Source organism: Nematostella vectensis, chromosome 2, assembly GCF_932526225.1.
Source record: "Nematostella vectensis chromosome 2, jaNemVect1.1, whole genome shotgun sequence".
Taxonomy (NCBI): Eukaryota; Metazoa; Cnidaria; class Anthozoa; order Actiniaria; family Edwardsiidae; genus Nematostella; species Nematostella vectensis.
In genome coordinates, this window is record NC_064035.1 from 4253457 (window position 1) to 4275826 (window position 22370).

The window sequence follows — 22370 nt, forward strand, 5'->3', positions numbered from 1 at the left end:
TATCTTCTATATTTTTAAGATGAGAAACAAATTATAATTGCCACATTTGCCCAAATACTTGTTTATTTTGATATTTTAAATTTATGTTCTAATTTCTAGAATGTTAATTAACAACTTTATTCATACCACCAAAAAGCACTAATTGCACTCAATAACAATTAAAAGATGCGAGTATTCACATTTCATTAGGCAACCTGGTTAGTTTGATCGACACTGCTAACTAAAAATATTTCGACATTGTTTTAACAAAAGCATCCACATTTCACAAATTTAAATAAAAACAAATCCCTGATGGCTATTGATTAATCCGCGAGAACGCAAGTGAATGAGATAACCAAAGTGTTAATTGTCCGAGGGCATTGCTGAGAAAGACGAACCGTTGCCATGGCACGACAGGTAGAGTACCCGTAAAACAGCCGACACGAATCAACATCGCACCACAACCAATGTGAAACCATAAAACTAACCGATCACATGGAAGAGAATCACAAACGCAATGGGTACTTGTCACACAGCAGCAATTCTTCTCTTGGCGAGCATCATCCGCAAGACGGAACATGCCTTATGCAGGGGTCGGGCGGCGAGCACGGGGTCTTGGGTAAGATACTGGGAAATCAAAACACTCAACCGCCATGTTTACAAAATGCACAGGAGAACAACGACAAACCGACCCGGGGGAAAAGCCCGAATGATGGGACCGACGCTAAGAGTTGCAAATGTTGTGCCAATTTGAATACAACTCTCTTCATCTACAAGAGCTTCTATTTCTTTTTCATGGCTGCTATTGGGTCTCTTTTTCCGTATTTGACGGTGTTTTATAAGCAAATCTGGCTCTCTGCGCGACAGACTGGGATACTTATGGGGATCAAACCACTGATCAATATAATTGCTACCCCAATGTGGGGTGTCATCACAGACTCGTACAAGGCCACTAAAGTGATCTTTATCATATCTCTTGTATCGTGGCTTGCGGCTAATTACAGTATATCCCTGGTGTCTCCTGTGTTTCATGTGGGATTCTGCAAAGATAACGCGACAGTGACGCTAGCGGAAGACGTGCTCGATGATATAGAGGAGTCAATGATAGCGTTTTACACTCTTCCAAAGCATCATCGCCATCAAGGTATTGGTCATAATAAAAGCAAAAGAGCAGACGGGGGTATTGCACGGGTCACTTCGTACGATAACATAGGAAGTCACGAACATGGTGAGCCTGATGTAACGGCGTTAGAACATGATCAGTGGATCAATAGTGGTTCCGGTTCGAGTGACTCAGACACCGACCAACACCTTAAAAACCTTACCGTACCACGTTCAGATTTGGAGCCTAGGCTAATTCCTCTTGTTGGCGACAAGGAAGACGCCCGCCATGTGGTTCCGCCTGGCCAAGACACCACCAGGAGGCATCACAATATCGACAGCTTAGAAGAAATCAAGGCAGCGATCGCATCGCGTAAAGTAAGCCGCGCGGAGTTGGTCAGCAGGATTCTATCTGTTGTAGAGTCCGCTTCTAATCGCAGCAGACACGATAATCTATCATCGATGTTTCAACGAGAACTGGCGGAAAGGGCGTTCGATTTCCTAAACATGGAAGGTCACTATCCCTGGCCATTAGACACTCTGATCAACTACGACGGCACGCAAACTTCGGATGAGTGGGAGGCGAACCAGCATTCGCACCTTTTTACCATGCTGCTCGTGATTACAATGCTTGGAAGTCTGTTTTCTTCTCCTGCGATAACTCTCGCAGATACCACGACACTGCGAGGGCTAGGTAGGTACTGGTGACACTTGTTTAAAATGTCTTGATACCGCAAAAGCTCTAATGAGCCCTCGAAGGCTTATTTTTTTTGTCTCAGTAGAAGAGCTTATGATAATGGGGTGGTGATGGGGAGAGCTTAATCCAAAATCTCTTCTTTTTTTTTTTTGCTATATTTGTGTGCTTTGAAATTTTCGCTCTAGAGGATTATCTCGGGGTTTACTGCGAACAACTTGCCGACAATTTCAAACAGCTTAATCGCCTTTTGGCGAATTGGCTTTCTTCATACACAACCCCTGGGTTGATTGGTTTCAACTCGAGCCACCTCTGCGAGGCGCTGGTCAATCAAAAACCAAATCTCTTCTAAATGGCGGTAGCCAGAAAGAGGTTTAGCAGTTGCAGTTACTACAAAGATTCATGTAGGATTCTTTAGGTTAGGCGGTTTATCGGGGAAACATCGGAAAGTTTACTAGGTTTTTTGTTGCCAACGCAACGGATATGACAGTTATTTCTACAGCTAGAACACCAGAATCCAAGTTGTCCGTCACTCAGTGTTTTCTGTCCACAGGAGACAACGTTGAAGAGTATGGACGCCAGCGCATGTGGGGGTCGATAGGCTGGGGCATGGGGGCATTCATCGTAGGCTCCACCTTGAGTTACCTCCAAGAGCTGAACGGCTGTAACAACCCTCTCAGCGTGGACTATATGCCCTGTTTCTACGCCTTCGCAATACTCATGGGTGTCACGATACTTATTGGTGGTCTATTCGAGTTTGAAGATGTCAAGCGCGACGAGACGACTTTGCTGCAAGGCCTAGGCAACCTGTGTAACATCCAGTACTTGTACTTTATACTGACTATGCTTTTCTGTGGAGGCGCTTTCGGATGCTTGCAGACATTTCTCTTCTGGCACCTTCTAGAAATCGGCGGCACTCAGTTTCTGTTCAGTGCCATCACAGCAGTCCAGTGCGTCTCCGAGATACTGATGTTCTCTATGTCTGGTGTTCTTATCAGGTGCTGCGGTTACCAAAGGGTCCTCTACCTTGGGTTGATCTGCTATGCAGTACGTTTCTTTGCGTACGCCTTTGTGACTAATTGTTGGCTTGCGCTACCCTTGGAGTGTCTCCACGGCGTGTCATACGCAGCCGTTTGGTCAGCGGCAGTAGTGTTTGTTGGACTCATCCCAGGTGCTAACAACACCATGCAAGGCATTCTGGGAGGTGTATACTGGGGTGTGGGATTCGGTGGGGGAGGGGTGGTAGGGGGGCTCATGGTGAGCTGGCTGGGAAGTTCATTGACGTTTGCGATATTTGGGGTTCTTAGTGTTATAGATTTGATCGTGTTTGCCTCGGTAAATAACTTAAGGCATTTCTGTAGACAATGCGATACCGAGTACACTCCATTGCACGACGCACACGATGGAAATGATTAAGGATATGGTGGGATTTGCCTAAAAAAGTCTCCCGCATCATATACTAGCAATGTCAGCAACTACAACAACAAAGAGTACGGCAACGGAAGACAACACTGGAAAATTATTCAAACAACCAGATCAAAGGGACTCGCACGCACACACGAACTCCTGGATGCGAAATTCTCGCGACATTGAATAAGTATCAGTTACCCACATATAAGCGTAAAGTGTAGCGTAGATAACGACAAGAGAAAGATGTTGTACTTAACTGAAAAGGACAGGGGAAAGATGTTGTACTTACCTGAAAAATCTGATATTTTTCAGGAATGTGTTAACAAAATAAGGGTAAAATGAATCGAAATTTGTACAAAGTGTTTGAAAAAAGGAGGCCATCAATCCTATTTGCTCGGAGCGAGCAGAGAGCAACTCTATTCTCGCCACGGCTTTCCACGAGTTTCCAGGCTTCCTCGGCCCGTAAACCACAGCATTTTTATATAGAGCGAACCGTGTCCTCACTGCTCGGGTTTTCAGTCTGTCAATCAAATTCGTGCTCGGAGAAACGAAATCAAGACGACGATGTCGACGGGCAATCGGGAGTTCTCCGGAAATTCTACAATGTGAGCGTGGTTTGCGAACGGGAGGATAATTAGAGACGGGAAGAATTTGCTGGCGATATTTTGGTAAGTAATGAGCGATGATTTTTTTTTAAAAGAAACCGATAAGCGATACTATGCCTTCGGGTGGTTTGAAGAAAATTATAAGCCAGATATACCACGAGTGATAAAGGGGTTTTTGTGCCCGAAATCTCACCCCGAAAAACTCAGAGTTATGTAATGCGAAATCCGCTCGTATTGATATGTTTACTGCCCCTTTTATGATGAAGGCTTTTAATAAATTAAAGGAGCTAACGTCTAACTAGTTTAAAATCATCATCCACTTTTATTATCGCCTAGCTGAAGAACATAGACTTGATTTACTATCACAAGCTACTTCTAACCTGTGATATAAATCTTACTCTTACTCAATTTCTAAGAGCTCCTATGCCCCTTAAAATATTGTGTTTGTTGGAAATGTAACTCTCTATAATTTATTGTATGTTATGACTTTTCGTGGCGTGCTTCAGGTTAGTGTTTTTATATATATATTCTGAAAAACAATATTTTAAAATTATACTTAATTAAATGTATTTGTATTTTCTACGCAATAGATCCAAAAAATCATACAACTACAAGAAAGAATCCAGATTCTACAGAAGGGACCCAAAGTAAAATAAACATGGAGCCCAAAGTTGTAACCTTTGCTTCAGTAAACGTGTATAGGGGAATTGGGTGATAAGGAGGACCGCAGGCCCGTGCCCCGCCTAAAGTCTGCCAATGAATCACCCAATTCAAAGCTCCATGCATCTCGCTCTAGCAGTCTACTTCATGTAAAACTGACGATTCTGTAATCTACTGTATTGAAAAAATTATTTTATTGTAAAACAATTTATACCAGACACACTTCAAACTGAAGAAAAACTCACCACTTAAAATAAAACAAACTCATTAACGTTTTTGTTTATTTCTTACTCAAAAGGCAGCCACAAAAAGTCTCTACTATTTTCCCAGCTGGACAAATCCAGTTTCATCCATCTAGAAAAATGTTTTATTGCCTTACTTATCTACCACATGGCACTACTATTTATCAAATTCCATGGACTGCTGATAATACTTTAATAAAACAGAGAAAATGATTGATATATTGATGAACCCCTCCAAGCACTCACTATCATACGATATCACTAGTAGGTTGCACTCGGAGAATGCGTGGTTCGTAGACAGCTCGCATTGCTTCATGGGTGATGAATAAGGGTGGTTATCAACATAGAATTGTCATACTTGACAATCTCACAAGAAACAATTATATAACTCTAATAATAGATCAAGCTACAACGGAATTTAGAAGAAGCTCAATAACATTTCGTGGTGCCTTCGTTAGCATTCAATGCACTCCCAAATATAGCAAGTAAAGTCCACTCTTACATTTATGCAGTGCATTGTTATTCTTAATTAGAAATGTACTTTAGTTCTATTAAACCTCTATTAAACGATCACCCTTTTGTAAAGCCAACAGCTAACGAAGAAGCCACAAAATATCACTTTGACACTGCACTTTTAACATGTATTTAACGGCTATTTTATTAATCTGTCACGACTACCATTTTCCAGACTCGAGTGCTATAATTTTACTGTGGTATTCTGAATTCTTTACGAGGCCAGAAAATCCTAAATATTATTTCGCTATATTATTTCTAAAAAAAACATAACTACGTTACAAATTAAGTCATGTCACTAAAGCTACTACACGACGGTTCTTGCTATGAGAAGCAATTTTCCTTTCGTTTCATCGCTAATTTTTCTATGACCAACCTCTTTTAAGCAGCCATCTTTCTAAAGACCTCTCACCCTACAGACCCTTATTAGTTTGAGTTGTTCGGACCAGATGAAGGAACATCAGACAGAGGCGCGATACTGCACTGATTTTCAAAAATATTATTCATGAAGTGTTGTGGTCCACCGAACCCCATCAAATTATTCACCCCGCTTATCATCATAGCTGCATCTACTTCGCCGAAACTCTCCACGATTTCCTCGCCTCCGATGCCGAAGTCAGCATCCAGCATCTGACTCGCTAGCGAGTCGGCAGGAGAGCCCGGGTAGGTATCAGCGCTGTACTTGGACATTAGATCCTAACGGAGCAAAGACAACCGTTTAGTTGTTATAGGGGAGGCGTGATATCTGTCTAATTCCCCTTGCTCTAGTTTATCTACTAGGTAAGCAAGGATAGTTATCAGGGCTGTACTATTAACGGGGGGACTGGGGACTTTCATAGATATGAGTATAACCCGCGCCGCGCCGTGCCCCGCCGCGCCCCCCAGCCCGTTTTGCGTAGTTTTTCGTAGACCCCCAAGGCCTAGGGTATACCGTCTGGGGGCCTCGTGGGAGAGGGGTGTGTCATAGGGGTCGCTTTCAAAGGGGATGGCGGCGCGTGCGCGTTTTCGGTAGTATTAAGGGAAGCAAGGGGGGAGCCTAAAACGATAACAGGGTGGCTGCCCCCCCTTGTGTGGTAACATGTGGGAACCTTGCAATTAGACCCTCGTCTGTCCTATAGTATACCGAGAATTCGAGAATGAAGTGCGGAAAAGATTACTGCAGTTGGCTAAAAGTCGGCCATGCAAACACGTGTGGCCAGAGGTGCATGGACACCTACTGCAAGGTGCACCTCCAAAGACTCCGTAAGGGCAGCCCCCTCCCCGTGCCGTGCAAGATCTGCGGCATAGGGACGCAGTCGGAGACCCGGTTGTGTCGCCCCTGCGGAGCGAATCGTGTAGGGCAGAGGATCCGCGACACCGAGAGGCGCGCTCGGAAACAGTTTGCACTCGTCCTGTCTGATATCGTAGCCCGCGATACGGACAATTAGAGACTGGGTGGCACAGGGTATACTCAAACATGGACTCTTACATAGAGGAGATTCTCAATAGCATGCCTGACAAAGAGGCGCCTGCCGTACTAGCAGGGCTTGTCCAGAACATCCTGGACGAGGACATTCCCGAGGATGTCAAGCACAAGCTCCTTATGCCGCTCGTTCCGGCAAAAGCGAGTCGGCGAGAGGCTGACAAAGAGGCCGCGAAGCAGGAACCGTGGCGCGAGTTCGACCCGCTTCTAAAGCAAAAGGGCCCAGGGGACTTAGATCCCGAGAAGCACTATTCTCTTCGTCGGCGGCGCTCGTCTTCGGTTCCCAAGCGTGGATGCCACTCTTCGGGGCCAAGACATAAGCGCCGGTGTTTACCAGGAGATACGAGATCTTGGTGAAGCAGGAGTCATTGCTCCAAAGCCGGTTATGCGGGGGCCTGATATCAATGACGATGGCTCAGTGCGGTGGGTCGCGCACGGGCGAGAGTCTCTGCGGGCAAACGCAGTGTTGCCACCGGTGCTTGAGATGGTAGACCCTGACCAGCGTTACAGACTCTTTACGGTCGTTGGTAAGGCCCCCGCAGAGCCATTGGCGCCAATCACGGAGAAGGAAGGGCGCTCGGAGCACAAGATTGGTGGGTCATTAGTCAAAAGAGGAGACCACATCGCTGTCGGTGCTATGGAAGGTATCGATGCGGGTATTTGGGAAAAAGGACGAGAGTAACTCGTTTACGTGAGATACGAGCTTCGCCCTTTACCTGAGCAAAGTGGTGAGCCTGGGCCAATGTTTGAGCGAGAGGGGGTGACGCCTTCGCACAAGATGACCGTTAAGTTGTTATGGTATTATCTGCCTGATTCCCCATGCTCTAGTTTAGTTATTCGGTAAGCAAGGGCAATTATCAATAGTGAAAGGGGGCATGCGGATTAGCAAATTTGCCATACAGTACGTCGTTATGTGTATTTAGTTGCGTTAGTTAAAGTCAGCTTAGTGTGTTGGGCGACGGCTTACTACTACTTAAAATGCCTGAAGTAACTCACCATCTGTACCCGAGGTTGCTGGACAGGAGTGCACGATCCGTCGGCACTAGATTATAAAATACATGTCATACAAGATAGTAATGACAACAGCAACACTACTTGGGCAAGAGCAAGCAAGCAACAACAACAACAGCAGTAGCCATAGCAACGACAACAACAAATATCCATTACAACGACAACAGCAACACTACTAGGGCAAAAGCATGCAAGCAACAACAACAACAGCAGTAGCCATAGCAACGACAACAACAAATATCCATTACAACGACAACAGCGACACTACTAGGGCAAAAGCATGCAAGCAACAACAACAACAGCAGTATCCATGACCACAACAACAGCAGCAACACTAGGGAAAGAACAAGCAACAATAACAACAGCAGTATTCATAACAACGACAATAGTAGTATAAATAACAACGACAACAGCAATATCCATAACAACAAGAAGAGCTGCAGCAGCAGAATTGACGAACATTTCCTCCAACGCCAGAAACGAATAACAGCATAACAACAACAATACAGAGTAGGGTTAAAACAGCGAGAGAAAGTGAACGGCGTACATCCTCAATATTACGTTCAAAAAACACCAATCGTAAGTTATCACAGGCTTACCCACGACTTTTGTGGCTAGGTGTATTAGTCGATGATTCTAATAACCAATAACTTCGTTGTTAAATTGCGTCAGTAATGGATTATCATATGCTTACCCACGACTTTTCTAACTTTTTCGGTTAGTTAAGCTTCCTTGTAGTTCTAAGTCCTCCAATATTGCAGACTTACCCAATAACTTTAGTGGCTAGTTGTGTTGGTCTGTATTCAAGAGGGTCTGACGGGACTTGCGTCTTGTCGACAGTGTAATGTCTGCCAAATGCTGTGTCCTTCGGCTCGTTAGGATAAAGGATCAGCAGAGACTCAAGGTCCTTAAGGCGGTCTGACAGATGACGCACTTGCAGGTGATGTGTCGTCCACGGCGCCAGATTCCAGACTTGTTTTTCACCTACAGGCCCATGATTTATTTATGTAAATGAAATTGGACTAGAAAAAGACACGTGATGGGCAAGTGAAGTCAAGTCTGGACAGTTCTTTGATAACTGGATAGAAGGGATCTTATCTTTTTCTGCCAGCACAGTGGAGTCTAGGAGATTGCTAGTATAAGTCGAGAAAAACACTACCATTTCCTACCTACACAGTGGACATTTCATTCTAGTATAGTGGAAGTCTAAGAGAGTACTAGTATAAGTCGAGAAAACACTCTACCATTTCCTACCTACATAGTCGACATTTCCTGCTAGTATAGTGGAAGTCTAAGAGAGTACTAGTATAAGTCGAGAAATCACTCTACCATTCCCTACCTACACAGTGGACATTTCCTGCCAGTATAAGTCAAGAGAAGCACTCGTACCATTTTCTGCCTGTGCCGTGTATGCCACGGAAACTCCCCCAAGTTCGTTGTCGCTAAATCTGAGTAGGAATGTCCCGAACTCGCTGTTGATTAGCATATCCTGGGCTTGTTGTTTGCTAAGGAAACCTTGTATCAATCTGTCAGAAATGGAAATCAAATGTTCGAACAACAACAACAACAACAACAACAACAACAACAACAACAACAACACCACCACCAACAACAACAACAACAGCAAGAACAGGGTTTTATTGGAAATACCAATACAAGAGACAACAAGCAAAGACATCGAACAAAGTTCTAAAGGCTTGACTGCTCTTTACAAATTGAATACGCAAATTAGTTTGCAAGAATTTTCAGCCCTTTTAACCACTTCAACTAATATGTATAGATGAAAGTAACTGAAATGGTAACTTAACCCCTCTCAAACGTAGGGTTTCAGCTAAACAGTCAGTACCGTTGGATACAACACAAACACACATGTAAACAAACTTTGACCATGTAAGCCCCAAAGACCAAGGGAGTGATCTCTATTTTTTTTAGTACGATGGCAGTTCCAAGGAAGAAAGGGGATTCCTCTCCAGCACCAAACCGCCCGTCAAAAATTTAAAAAGAAATCTACATATTTACCTTCCGCCATATGTTGTTTTCATATTGGTGCCCCCTTCCCCTTCCCTCCCCGAAGAACTATTGAATGCCTATTGAGTGTGACCATCTGGCAAGAATAACTGACAGTCCTTACCCATGCCTATTGAGTGTGACCACCTGGCAAGAATAACTGACAGGCCTTACCCATGCCTATTGAGTGTGACCACCTGGCAAGAATAACTGACAGGCCTTACCCATGTCTATTGAGTGTGACCATCTGGCAAAAATAACTGATAGTCCTTACCCATGTCTATTGAGTTTGACCATCTGGCAAGAGTAACTGATAGTCCTTACCCATGCTTATTGATTGTGACAATCTGGAAAGAATAACTGACAGGCCTTACCCATGCCTATTGAGTGTGACCATCTGGCAAGAATAACTGACAGGCCTTACCCATGTCTATTGAGTGTGACCACCTTGCAAGAATAACTGACAGTCCTTACCCATGTCTATTGAGTGTGACCACCGGCAAGAATAACTGACAGGCCTTACCCATTTCTATTGAGTTTGACCATCTGGCAAGAGTAACTGATAGTCCTTACCCATGCTTATTGATTGTGACAATCTGGAAAGAATAACTGATAGTCCTTACCCGTGCCTATTGAGTGTGACCACCTTGCAAGAATAACTGACAGGCCTTACCCATGTCTATTGAGTGTGACCACCTTGCAAGAATAACTGACAGTCCTTACCCATGTCTATTGAGTGTGACCACCGGCAAGAATAACTGACAGGCCTTACCCATTTCTATTGAGTTTGACCATCTGGCAAGAGTAACTGATAGTCCTTACCCATGCTTATTGATTGTGACAATCTGGAAAGAATAACTGATAGTCCTTACCCGTGCCTATTGAGTGTGACCACCTTGCAAGAATAACTGATAGTCCTTACCCATGCTTATTGAGTGTGACCACCTGGCAAGAATAACTGATAGGCCTTACCCATGCTTATTGAGTTTGACCATCTGGCAAGAATAACTGACAGGCCTTACCCATGCTTATTGAGTGTGACCATCTGGTGAGAATAACTGACAGGCCTTACCCATGCTTATTGAGTGTGACCATCTGACAAGAATAACTGACAGTGTCTACCCATGCCTATTGAGTGTGACCATCTGGCAAGAATAACTGACAGTCCTTACCCATGCCTATTGAGTGTGACCATCTGGCAAGAATAACTGACAGGCCTTACCCGTGCTTCCACTCTTCGTGCATGGTTTTCTTAACGGCACTCATGATTTCGTAAAACCACTTCCAAAATGTGAAATTCTTGTTTGTCATGTTACCCTATGACATTATGAAAAAACGTCAACAAATCTACACCGAGAAGAGACGTAACACGGCGAAGAGAATCAAAAGTCATACAAGCCACATCAAGAACAGACGTCAAAATATGCAAAGATTCAAAAGTAATACCTTGTTCAACATATACCGACTAACCACACAGTTTGACATCTCACTTCTCGATTTGTCTAGAAAAAAGGATTAAAGAAAAAAAAAACTGGTGTCTCTATTAAAATAATTTTATTGAAATAGATAGGAATAACACTAATCTCGTGATAGGGCCAGGTTAAAGATAATATAGGATGAAACATGCCATACACCAACAAAGGGTGATACATATAAAGATCTGTTCCGTTAACCATAGGACTTGGGGCGTTTCTTTTTTAGCGTACAAAGGCCAGGTTACCTGGGAACAGCTTACTGCCGATGTATGCAAGCTGCTCATCACTGAGCCCTCGCTCATTACTAAGCATCCAGCGGTGGTTGATGGCGTTCGCTACCTCTGGCCAAGGCATGCTATCCGGTACGACAAAAGGAACCCGTTCCTAAACAATAACAACGGATATGGATAAGTCTGTGCTTCAAAAAAATCTTTATAAAATATGGCATGCCCCCAAGAAGGCACCTTTTATTGTTGTTATAAACTCTCCACCTTTGCAGAGAAAGCAACGTCTTCTTTTTGTTTTGCATTTTCCCCTAGGTGCATGGGGCATTCCGAATCAAGATTTTACCCTTTTGGTAGGTATTTTAATTGACATGTCTAGCTTCTCTCTAGTACCTACCTTTTCAGCAAATGCGTTATCCCAAAGAATTGTAGCTTCTGCATCAGGAGACTGGTTCCCGTGGACTGTGACCACACACGGGAAGGATGTAGCCTGAAAACGCCAGCAAAGCAAAGGGGATACTTTGATTCTTGTTTTATTATAAAAAAAAAAGATTACCGAAAATATTTGATTTAGCACACAAAAAGCTTATACCAGAATGTTGAAAAGAAGTCCGGTTTGAATTAGCGCCTCCTTTGCGACTAGTAAACGAGTATTAAACTCATCGTCTGATAAGTTTGGGGTCAGGTATCGGATAGTTTGGTAACCGCCTAACCAAGCGCACCCGAGAAGCCAGGCCTCCGGGCCATAGTTCCCCACCTCCAGGGGGATACCAGTCACACCTTCCGGTGGAATATACCTAGTTAGTTGGCATGCTACCATAAGGGTGTGGTGGGAGGGGCGAAATAAACGCGAATCCAGTGTTGAGTTGAGAGAGATTTGCAAACCTCTCAGAGAGGATGCAAACGTGCCAAGGCCTGAATAACCGGGGGCGCCCAGGCCGCAGCAGGGACTAGACCCAGGAGCGCACGGTCATCCTCGATTTTAACTTATGCTAAATTGCGCTTATGCTTATCTAGCATACATCTAAATTGCGCTTACGCTTATGTAGCATACATTTAACTATACTCTACACCTTTGGCTTACTTACCAAGAGAGGAAACCTGTTTTGTCCAATCGTAAGCTCGGTGTAAAACAGTAAGCTCCTCTTTTTCTCACACACAGTCTACAATGCAAACAAAATCTATTAAAGGAATACGTTTGAGCATATCAAAACTACTAGCAGAGAATGTCCTATAAATACAGTACTTAGATGTTTTGTTCTCAATAGATTAATGGAAAACCGGGCCGTAGCCTATGTTATGGAAGAAACCAAGACTTTCTTGAATCATAATAACCAAAATATAAAATCAAGTGCTGATGATATAGTCAATTTAGGGCTGTCCATTTTCACTTAATAAGTCTGTCATAGTCCTGCTCTTGTTTATGCAAAAGTTTAATTATATTTCCCGGCGTGATAAGATAATGAAGTAGCTATATACCTAAATTGCTTTACACAACTACCTTTTGTGTGCGCTTGGGGTTCCTTTCAACGACCTGTCAATTATCAGAAACCCAGGCACGACAAGCTTGTCCAAAACACTTTATTCCATGTGTATGTAAAAACTATCCTTTGGGTTCCTATCTTAATCCCTCTAACAAAGGGATAATATAATTATTGTGTCATCAAAAGCTTACTAGCACAAGAGGAGAAAATTCAGTATACTTACCTCATCTTTTTTGCCTCCCTCTCGGTCTGTTTTCGTGAGGTTCTGAAAAATAACCTCATCCAATAAATATCAAAAAGAAGATGTACAGACAACTTACGGGCTAAGATTTGTGGCTTACCAAGTTTTTAAACTCAACGCTGAAAGAGTTATATCTCTGGCTATATTCCATGGCCTAAAATATAAATGATGACAAATGGTTAGCTATTTTGAATACTATTTTGTCCAATCATTGTCTTTTTTTTTCAAGACTGACCTTTTTATAGTTGAGAATTGTAGACTTCCCAAGGATTGAACGCACACTAAAATATCAAAACGTCAGGGTTAGAAGACAGAGGAAATGCGACAAGTTTATCAAACATTATTCAAAATGATTAAACAAATGAGATTAAAAAAACCTTATTATTTTGACATCTGGTGTGGTTAATAAGTTTCAGTACCCCAGATGTATTGACGAACAGGTACATACATTCATATGCACACACACACTTTATTTATACACAATTAAATCATCAGTTAATACATACATAAATAAAAATAGTTTGCTTCACCAACTCAACTATGTATTATAGCATTTTTTTACGCACTGTAAAGGAGCAGTTCCCAGATGGGCTAAAAAGCTGAGAAAAAAGCTGGTTAAAAGGGGTTAAAGCTGCAAATAAGCCCCGCTGTAACAAATCAATATATACTGTACGTTAATATAAACTAAAAAAACATTTGTCTATAGAATAGCCTGAAAAACTTTCTGTGATACAACCACATGGCTAGAACTACATTTGCCTAAAATTCTTGCTTAGGTTTAAATTCGCCAACATTTTCAGGAACATGCAAAGCAAAAGAATTTTGGCGCTGCAGAACTTTCGGCGAATTACTTTTGTTGGTTGCATTACTTACTGTAATATAATAATAATAATAATAATAATAATAATAATAATAATAATAATAATAATAATAATAATAATAATAATAATAATAATATAGATTTATATAGCGCCCTTCTCCTATAGATCAAAGCGCTTTACAGTTTATCAAATAGATAATTAAAAGACAAAATAAAAAGTAAAAAAGGAAAAAATTTTGTTATGATACATAACTAAGATCATGAGAATCGATCATTAAGAACCAATTGTCAAAGACAGGTTTAAAAAGGAAGGTCTTGATCTTGGATTTAAACATACTCAATTCTTTACAATTCCGGAGTTGTAGTGGGAGGGAGTTCCAAATAGCTGGTGCACTCACAGAAAAGGCTCTTGAGCCGTAGGTCTTAAGTTTAAAAGAGGGCTGTACTAAAAGAGACTTATTTGAAGAACGAAGACTGCGCTTTGGTTTATAAGGAGTTAAAAGGTCTTTTATATAGTCTGGAGCGGTTTCATTTAGGGATTTAAAAGTTAAAAGAAGGAGTTTAAAATCTATTCTTTCTCTGATGGGTAGCCAGTGTAAGGTACGCAGAACAGGAGTGACGTGATCGTATTTGCAGGTTCCTGTAAGAAGTCGCATCACAGAATTTTGAACATTTTGTAGTTTAAGCTTTGCTTTCGATCAAGGCCAGTGAGAAGAGTAGAAGAAATAAAAGCATGTATAAGAATCTCGCAGTGATTAAAGGAAATAAACTTTCTAATTTTAGCAATATTTCGTAGATGGAAAAAGGAGGATTGGCATATTGAAGTTACTTGTTTGTCCATGGTCAAAGTGTTATCGAACCATACACCTATGTTTTTTGGTTTCTTTGAAGAGAAAAAGATCTCATTATTTACAGCGATCGAATGCAAAGGAGGACGCAGACAGTGACGAGCGTTAAGAACTAACAGTTCTGTTTTGTTTTGTTATTTAGCTGCAGTTTATTAGTCGTCATCCAGCTAGTTATTTCACGTGGGCAAGATTCTATACAGCACTTTGCTCGCTTCAGTTCACTATCGTGTTTTGGGTCGAATGATAAGTATGATTGCGTATCGTCTGCATAAAAATGGAAGTTTACACTGTGTTGTTTGATAACGTTAGCAAGCGGTGCAGTATATAGCGAATATAATATAGGACCTAGCACCGACCTCTGAGGAACGCCACAAAGCATCTTCTGACTGTCACCTTTTTTTACAAATTGGGTGCGGTTTGTCAAATAAGAATTAAACCATGCCAGAGCTTTACTTGTTATACCATATCGATGTTCCAGTCGTTTGTTCCAGTACGGTCAGTACTGTACATTGCTTTATCTTATTAGATTTGCTAGAACAAGAACATTCATTAAGTGAATAAGCATGTGAGGTGATATCACTTACATCTTATCTTTATTTTTCTGAAGGAACTTCTCTCTGTTGTAGAGGAAAAAGCCAATAAATCACATTGAACTATTGTGAACACTGCAATGCAAAATTCCTAATGATTTTGTACACATCTTGCCATTTGTCTTCACAGCAAACAAACAGCTGTTAATGTATTTGCATACAAGTTACAGACAAAAAAACAGCAATAAAGTAGAAAGAAAGTAAATTCTAATATAATTTGATAATTTGCGTACTCACGTGTTTATTAATCGATAATAAACCAAATAAGTTTAGTGAGTCATTCAGTAGTATAAAGTACAACAACTTACGGCACAATAAAGCACTCTACTTCTGGGGGGTGTACATGGGCATTCAGCTTCCCTCCTATCAGGTGCCTAGGATGCAAATGACCACTCCTGAATTTACATCTAACAAACATTATTTCAAATACTGTATGGTATGGTAAGCATCCATTTTAAAGTGTTCCAATAGGATCAATTATGGTGCCATCTCTGTCATTCAAAATAAAGGTAAAAAAAAATACAAACAGACAGATGGAATGATAGTCAGAATTTGAGAGTTATTACCTTAAAGTTGCACAGAATTTGGTACCAATCTTTAGAATTTGTGGGGCATGTTTTTCAATAACAAAACACCTGAAAGTTGTACAAAGTACAAATAAGAACACAAATCACAAATAAGAACACCTTGTTTCACAAACTTACTTATTTAAAAAAATTGACAACAAGGTTTTGGACGACTTTATGAGATTCTGCATTCTATTAAGTTCTTCTTGGCTTTTTTGAAGGGCAGGCTTGAACATTTCGTCCACCTATAGAAAATAATTTAGCACATTATGCTGTCTTCATTACTCTAGTGTACTTCATTCATATAGTACATATTCATATAGGATTGAACCATACCAACATTCCAGGCCATCCATAAATTTTAAGTACAGATGTAATGATGCAAAACATTTTGCCATGATGTACCTTGTAATTGATGTACCTTTTTACAATGCTGATACAGTCTCCATAACAATTCAGCCAAAGGTTCACACCTGGGCAGACCAAGAAAAAGAATAATGTTACATTATTAAAGAATTGCACTAAGAAGCAGCAAAAAAAAAAAAATACTTTTTTGTAAATTTCAAAATTAAACCATGAAGAACAACCTTGGTACAGGTTTAATAGCCTATTTTTCCAAGGTTATTCATCAAATATTGTGCTGCTGTCGTAAGGATTGCCACATAAACAGGGTGGGAAAAGGGTTATCTGTGAACCAAGCTTGGACAAAAAATATTTGCTCAGTGATTCATGGACGCAGAAAAATTAAGGCTTTGATCTGATTAAACATAGTCTTCATGAACCATGAAATAATCAATTTATCTTTAGTGAATTTAAGATTCTTAAACATGTTATCAAGTGTCAATACTATTCAAAATTCTGCTTTTCAATACTGCATTTTGCTGTGTTATTTGCCAATGAAACATGGCTGCTGTATCTGTTAAGCCATACACAATTCTTCTTAAACTTTTATTTTTTGAAAAGGTGTTAATAATAGAAGCAAGGAAACTACCTTCACAATCCAGACCCAAGGAAATTTAGATTGAAATTTAGTATACACTATGAACTTACAGATTCTGTAGTGGCTCTAAGACCTGTGGTTGTGGCCAACCAGAAAGGGCTTTCTGCTGTTTTTCTTTCCATTGGTCAATTTCTACCCCAAGACTTGCACTTATTTTATACAGATGATGCAAATGTTTGTCTAAGTTTTGGACCATATTCTGGAACATACAAACAAAATTAATGAGTAATAAACTGTAATATATAGGCAATGTCCATTACCTAAAGCTACAGTATAAGTCTGTTTTTTTCTCAAACATGAAATAGTAGACAATTATATTATATCAGACAAATACGAAAATACTAACCAGTCTCATTTCTACTGTGAGTTGTCTTCCTTTATTAGACAGTTCCGTCTGTAGAGCTAATGTTTTCTGTGAGAGCTCTAAAACATTCTTTTCCTGACAATGTACAGACAGAAAAACACTCAATCCAATGATAACAGTAGTGCTTGTTAAAATCACTGGCATTATATTGTTGATATATAGGAATAGGGCAGCCTGTGTGTGTGTGGTGGTGGTAGACTGGGGTGGGGGGTTACTGGTAGGGAGTCAGTGAAGTTATATTGCCTTTTAGTATAGATCCACTCATATACTATCATGAATCATGACAACGTGCCTCGTTGACTATCTTTATTGACTCAAAGAAAACTCGAACTTGTAGTCTAATTGTTAAATAGCAATGGAACTATTTTATGTATCATAAAATTAATGTTTATACTATTGCAAAACACAAACACTAAATTTTAAGAGGTAAGTATGAAAAAGGGTTCAAGGATAAAAGTGGCAAAGTGGCAAAGGGAAATAGACTAAATTGTTCAAACAGCCACAAGCATTTCTTTAATGCAGTTCCAATATTCTGCAAACTATCACCAGTAATTTCCAACAAATTGACTTCTGGCTTCTGTCATTCAAGAGTTAGGTGAATATTGTAAAAATGGCAGTAATGTGCTTTCGAGAAAACCAGTACACACACCCAAGCCTACCCTTGTAGATCAGTCAAACATGTTGACACTTTCACTTAATGTAAGAATATACCTTGTCTTTTTCACTCATAGAAGATTCCATAACTTCTTGTTTTTGCAATTCCAGGAGGTCTGAAAAATAGTATGTTTTAAATGTGGGCATTTTAAATTGTATCTTCTCTGTAGAAGTTACTTCTAGGGAAATAGGGATCTTACCCATTTCAGTCTTCTTTTCCTCAAATAAGATGGTGAACTGCTCTTTGGCCTGTTCAATAGTCTTCATAATTTTATTATTTTCCTATGCAAAACAGAGGGAATAAACGTTAAACTAAGTCCAAGATATCTTTATCAATGCAATTAAAGCAAACACAGAAACAAACTTGGAAAAGCACAACCCTGATTTAAGGTTGGTGTTGCCCTTGTTGGTCATCAGTGAAATGGTTATTGGATTATTTACAGCTTTTTACCATCTAGACCTGTTCACCACCACAGGCCTTTAAAGAAGTCAAGTTTTCGAACCCATAAAGCTCTATCTGGATAAGGGTGTAAGGTGAAGGGTACCATCCATCTGATACTGTCTGGAGAAGCACTCTCTGGATAAGGGTGTAGGATTAGGGTGAAACCCACTGACTCTGTACATCTACCTGGTGTAGCTTTCTCTGGATGAGGGTGTAGGGTGAAACCCACCTGATACTGTACATCTGCCTGGTGTAGCTCTCTCTGGATGAGGGTGAAGTTATCAGGAGCTTGTTCTGTGTCCATGTCACATCCTTGGTCCATAGTACTGCTATCCCCATTCTGGACAAAAATGTTGTACAATTTTATTCTAGGGGGAGTTAGAGTAATAAATTAGAGTGACAAAGAATAGTCACACAGGTGTGTTGAGATAAGGAATTTACCTCCAGTTGCTTCAATCAATGAAATAGAGCATAGTAAACATTTATCATAGAAGCAAAACAAATGACACTCACTTTGTAACAGTTTCAAACATACAAAAAAATGTATATCAAAGCACTATTATTTTATTTACAGTGTCTGCTGCCGACATTTAGCAGCATGTTGTAAAAAATTCCTGTCACTAAAATTATGATGTTATGGTGTACATAGACAATGGAAAACATTCAAAACTGACAAAAAATCTCAATTCAGATTAACTTGCCCTTTCTTAACAAATATACAATACTTTGAATTTATTAGGTCAACAATTTGCAGGGTTAATTGAATAAATTGAAATAAATATCATTTGTTACTAAAAAGCCACAAAATAACATAATTACCAATAGCCTGTTGATAAACTGCTTAACAACAGCCTTCAGGTAATAGTCAATTGCACCAAAAGCCTTGCAAAACTTAGTTGGCTCTGATCTGTGGGTAACCTGTAAACAAACAATGTAATTCTTGATAAGGCATATGTTGTAACGTGCAATCTCATTGCTTGAGGAATGGGCTGCACATCCCCATACAGCCTGCACAGAAGCAACTAAATATATTCTTTTTAACAGTGAATAATAACTGTTTAGTTGTCCTTGTTTGCTTGGCCATTTAGTTGTCTTGTTTGCTTGGGCCATATGGTAACTTATAGAGTCCCATTTTTTTAAACTGTTATATGGTACACAAGCTTTGCCCTTCGACAAAAAAAATGTGGAAAAAATTACAGGTCCATAAGCTTGTGTACAGCCCACGCACATAGCAAATAAGAGCCACTGTATGTAGTCAGGATTTGCTAAGGGTGGATGCAGTTATATATATCATGCACCCAGAAGCCAAATATATAAGCCTATTTCTATCAAAATTACTGTATACATGCTCGATACCTGAAGCTTGGTGTAGATCTCCTTAATCTTAGGTACAGTCATCATTCCCTGAAAGTTTCCAGGTGACTCCTAAAAAGGGATTAAGCCAACTCAACATTTTTTTGGGGGAGGGGTGGAGGTGCTTACTCGAATAAGGAGACATTCCGCTAACCTGAAACTGTTTCTCGAGTCCCTGTAGCTGTTCGATAGTTATCGCTAGTAACCTTTCAGCAAGAGCGACATGTTCAGGGATATCAACATCTTTAGCTAAATCCCTGAAAGTAGTAAGAGTTTGATATAATTATCGACAAGCTGACAACTTATCTGGCACATTTCAGCGGATAGAAGTCTAGAAAACTACTGGAATAATACTTACTAAAGTACAACTACATACAATATGACCGAAAACGCTTGCACCTTTTTATCTAACTTAAAAGCTGCTATAAATTTGTCTCACCATGGCTGTATTTCAGCCCATACTAGGAGATACGTGTATGCCTCAAGCTCTATCGAATCGGGGAAATGATTCTGAAGAGAAGTCATGATTTCTGCTTGGCAGTCCAAGGGGAGCTTTTGGATTTCATCGAGCAAACCCATTGTAAATTTCTTCCAAGTAAGAGATCAAGACAAGACTTTCTTGTGCTTTGTATTTGCAGTTTTTTCAAGGAGTTGGTCGAATAATAGTTTCAAATCGGGGAAAACACATTTTGAAAGGTAAAATTTCGACTTCCGCCAATTCTGAGAAATCTATTTTTTCGAGTGACCGTCGCCAGTTACGAAATAACATATTCAGAGCCGATATATTACCGTACTAAAATTTGATTGGTCGAAAGAATTCGGCAGAAGATCGTGCAAGGTTCGGTTCACTATACACTTCTCCGGTGTCTTCTGGGTATTTTTAAACTTTGCAAAGTCGGAAAATGAAAACCTACGGTGGCCCATAAGATAAGGGACACAAAAAAACTTCAATTTTTTCTAGGATAATAATTATCCTGTTTTAAACTATTGTATATTTCACCTGTCTTTACATCAAACTGACATTTGGTATCCTTTCGATAAATAAACCAATTAAGAATTACTTGTACTCTTGAAAATTAAAGCAAAGGAAAAGCAAAGAAAATGAGAAAGGTGGCTTATTTGAAAAAAAAATAGGGGGGAAGTGTAGTGATGAGGAGTTTCCAATGAGAGCATAAACTATAGCTTGAAGGTGTTTGGTAAAATGCCTGAAAATAAAAAAGGCTACCATACTTTTGAATATCAGAATGATTTGAATAAGCGCCCTCCTATAAATAAGCACCCCCTCCCTCAAATTTTGAAATAAGTGCCTCCTGGTGCCCCCTTCCCATCCCCTCTTAACGAATATCAACAAATGGACCACTTGAATGTTGTTAATTTAGCTTGCATTGACATGCTCACATCACGACATGGGCCTGCATTCCTTCAACTTCTTTATCCATGCAAGTTTTGTTCTCAGTTCATTCATAAGCTGGTATTTTTGCCTAAATTTAATAAGCACCCCTTCCCCAATAAGCGCCCCTAAAGAACCAAAAATTGAATAAGCTCCCCAGGCGCTTATTCAAATAATTATGGTATTTGGATGCTTGGGTTACGAAACAAAATTTACACAACAAATTGATTAATTGTATACACAGTCTTTAATTCAGCTACAGTACATATACATAAGAATGGTGTATCAATTATCTTTTCTGTAAACCCTAGTTTTAGATGAAGTCTTTTCACCATTTAGACACATGTGAGGGCAAGCAAACATCTGATGGAATAAGAAAAAAGAAAGCAAACTCTGAAGACAAAGCACTGAAGTGTTTCGTGTTAGTCCATTCTGGCCTTCAGAGTTCTTGTTGTGACCTTATCCGGTTCAATGACATGAACCACGGCACCCCATCCGCTGACAGCATCTCTGTCGACTGCATTCAGAAGTGCTTGAGAAATAGTCTCAAACAAATCATCCGGCTCTAGGTCTGGAACCCATAGCGATTCACACATTCCGTACATCTGCTCTGAGCAAGTACCACTTACGACGAAATCTTTGGTTTCCATTGGACATCCAATAAGATCCATCGAAGAAATAAAGGGCTCGTTTGTCTTGGGATCTAGACCAGCGATGACCGGCTCCACGAAGTAAGGGCCGAACCTTCGCTCATACAGGAGATTCGATACCATACTCAAGAAGGTCTTAGGCTTGATGGGACGGCCTTCTCTTAGCTCGTATAAGTTGAGCCTGAATTTCAAACGGCTTGAGATGGTTTGGACATCAGTTGCTAAGCCCGGCAATCCAACGAAAAGCTTTTCACCCATCTGAAAGATCTTTTGGAAATCGCATGATACGGTTTGAGCTTGGATTCCAAGACGGCGGTCGGCCGCTATAGCTACACAGTTCTTGCCAACCATTGCAATAATGGCAGCGCCATTGTATTCCATGATAGACATGACTGCTTCTTTGCGAAAAGTTCCACAAACTATTAAATTGAAAACTGGAGGATTTTTCACAAGATGACAAAAAGAAACGAGGCCGGTTGTGCTGAGTAATGGCCCGGCTACTAAGTCATTCGCTAGGGATCCTGGGAAAGCACAGGTAGCCACCCACAGAAAATGATGTATTTATTAAAATAATAAAGAAAAATA

At 40.4% G+C, this 22370-nt stretch overlaps 3 protein-coding genes across 4 annotated transcripts; 1 reads left to right on the forward strand and 2 right to left on the reverse strand.

Moving 5' to 3' along the window:
• Positions 1–278: 278 nt before the first annotated feature.
• On the forward strand, positions 279–3527 carry LOC5514821 (major facilitator superfamily domain-containing protein 6). The gene is made up of 2 exons (XM_001634931.3): positions 279–1774; positions 2328–3527. The coding sequence occupies exons 1-2, from the start codon at positions 475–477 to the stop codon at positions 3188–3190; spliced, it is 2163 nt and encodes a 720-aa protein (XP_001634981.2). The 5' UTR covers positions 279–474; the 3' UTR covers positions 3191–3527.
• Positions 3528–4626: 1099 nt separating this feature from the next.
• LOC5514869 (signal transducer and activator of transcription 5A) lies at positions 4627–20497 on the reverse strand. 2 transcript variants are annotated; one of them, XM_001634986.3, is made up of 26 exons: positions 20185–20496; positions 19900–20002; positions 19749–19817; positions 19212–19310; positions 18622–18732; positions 18151–18232; positions 18008–18066; positions 17279–17371; positions 16983–17131; positions 16354–16405; positions 16071–16177; positions 15933–16001; positions 15675–15740; positions 15361–15393; positions 13344–13389; positions 13209–13262; positions 13091–13132; positions 12472–12546; positions 11781–11873; positions 11405–11543; positions 11131–11186; positions 10907–11001; positions 9067–9203; positions 8445–8661; positions 7663–7708; positions 4627–5900 (listed from the first exon to the last, which is right to left on the reverse strand). In XM_001634986.3, the coding sequence occupies exons 1-26, from the start codon at positions 20322–20324 to the stop codon at positions 5631–5633; spliced, it is 2502 nt and encodes an 833-aa protein (XP_001635036.2). In that variant the 5' UTR covers positions 20325–20496; the 3' UTR covers positions 4627–5630. The 2 variants fall into 2 exon arrangements, with proteins under 2 accessions (XP_001635036.2, XP_048580330.1); XM_048724373.1 differs by lacking the exons at positions 4627–5900; positions 7663–7708 and having other exon boundaries at positions 8564–8661; positions 9017–9203; positions 20185–20497.
• An 866-nt stretch (positions 20498–21363) lies between these two features.
• LOC5514870 (proteasome subunit beta type-3) lies at positions 21364–22288 on the reverse strand. The gene has a single exon (XM_001634987.3). The coding sequence runs from the start codon at positions 22173–22175 to the stop codon at positions 21558–21560; it is 618 nt and encodes a 205-aa protein (XP_001635037.1). The 5' UTR covers positions 22176–22288; the 3' UTR covers positions 21364–21557.
• Between the last annotated feature and the right edge of the window lie 82 nt (positions 22289–22370).

Excerpts from the sequence above, each read along its gene's own strand:
- LOC5514870 (XM_001634987.3), bottom strand. The coding sequence starts at position 22,175 with ATGTCTATCATGGAATACAATGGCGCTGCCATTATTGCAATGGTTGGC.
- LOC5514869 (XM_001634986.3), bottom strand. The coding sequence starts at position 20,324 with ATGGGTTTGCTCGATGAAATCCAAAAGCTCCCCTTGGACTGCCAAGCA. Across the intron at positions 13,390-15,360 it reads CAGAAAAATAAAGATAAGAT|TGTGCGTTCAATCCTTGGGA; the intron begins GTAAGTGATATC and ends TTGATATTTTAG. Across the intron at positions 11,544-11,780 it reads ATAACGCATTTGCTGAAAAG|GAACGGGTTCCTTTTGTCGT; the intron begins GTAGGTACTAGA and ends GTTATTGTTTAG.
- LOC5514821 (XM_001634931.3), top strand. The coding sequence starts at position 475 with ATGGAAGAGAATCACAAACGCAATGGGTACTTGTCACACAGCAGCAAT. Across the intron at positions 1,775-2,327 it reads CACGACACTGCGAGGGCTAG|GAGACAACGTTGAAGAGTAT; the intron begins GTAGGTACTGGT and ends TTCTGTCCACAG.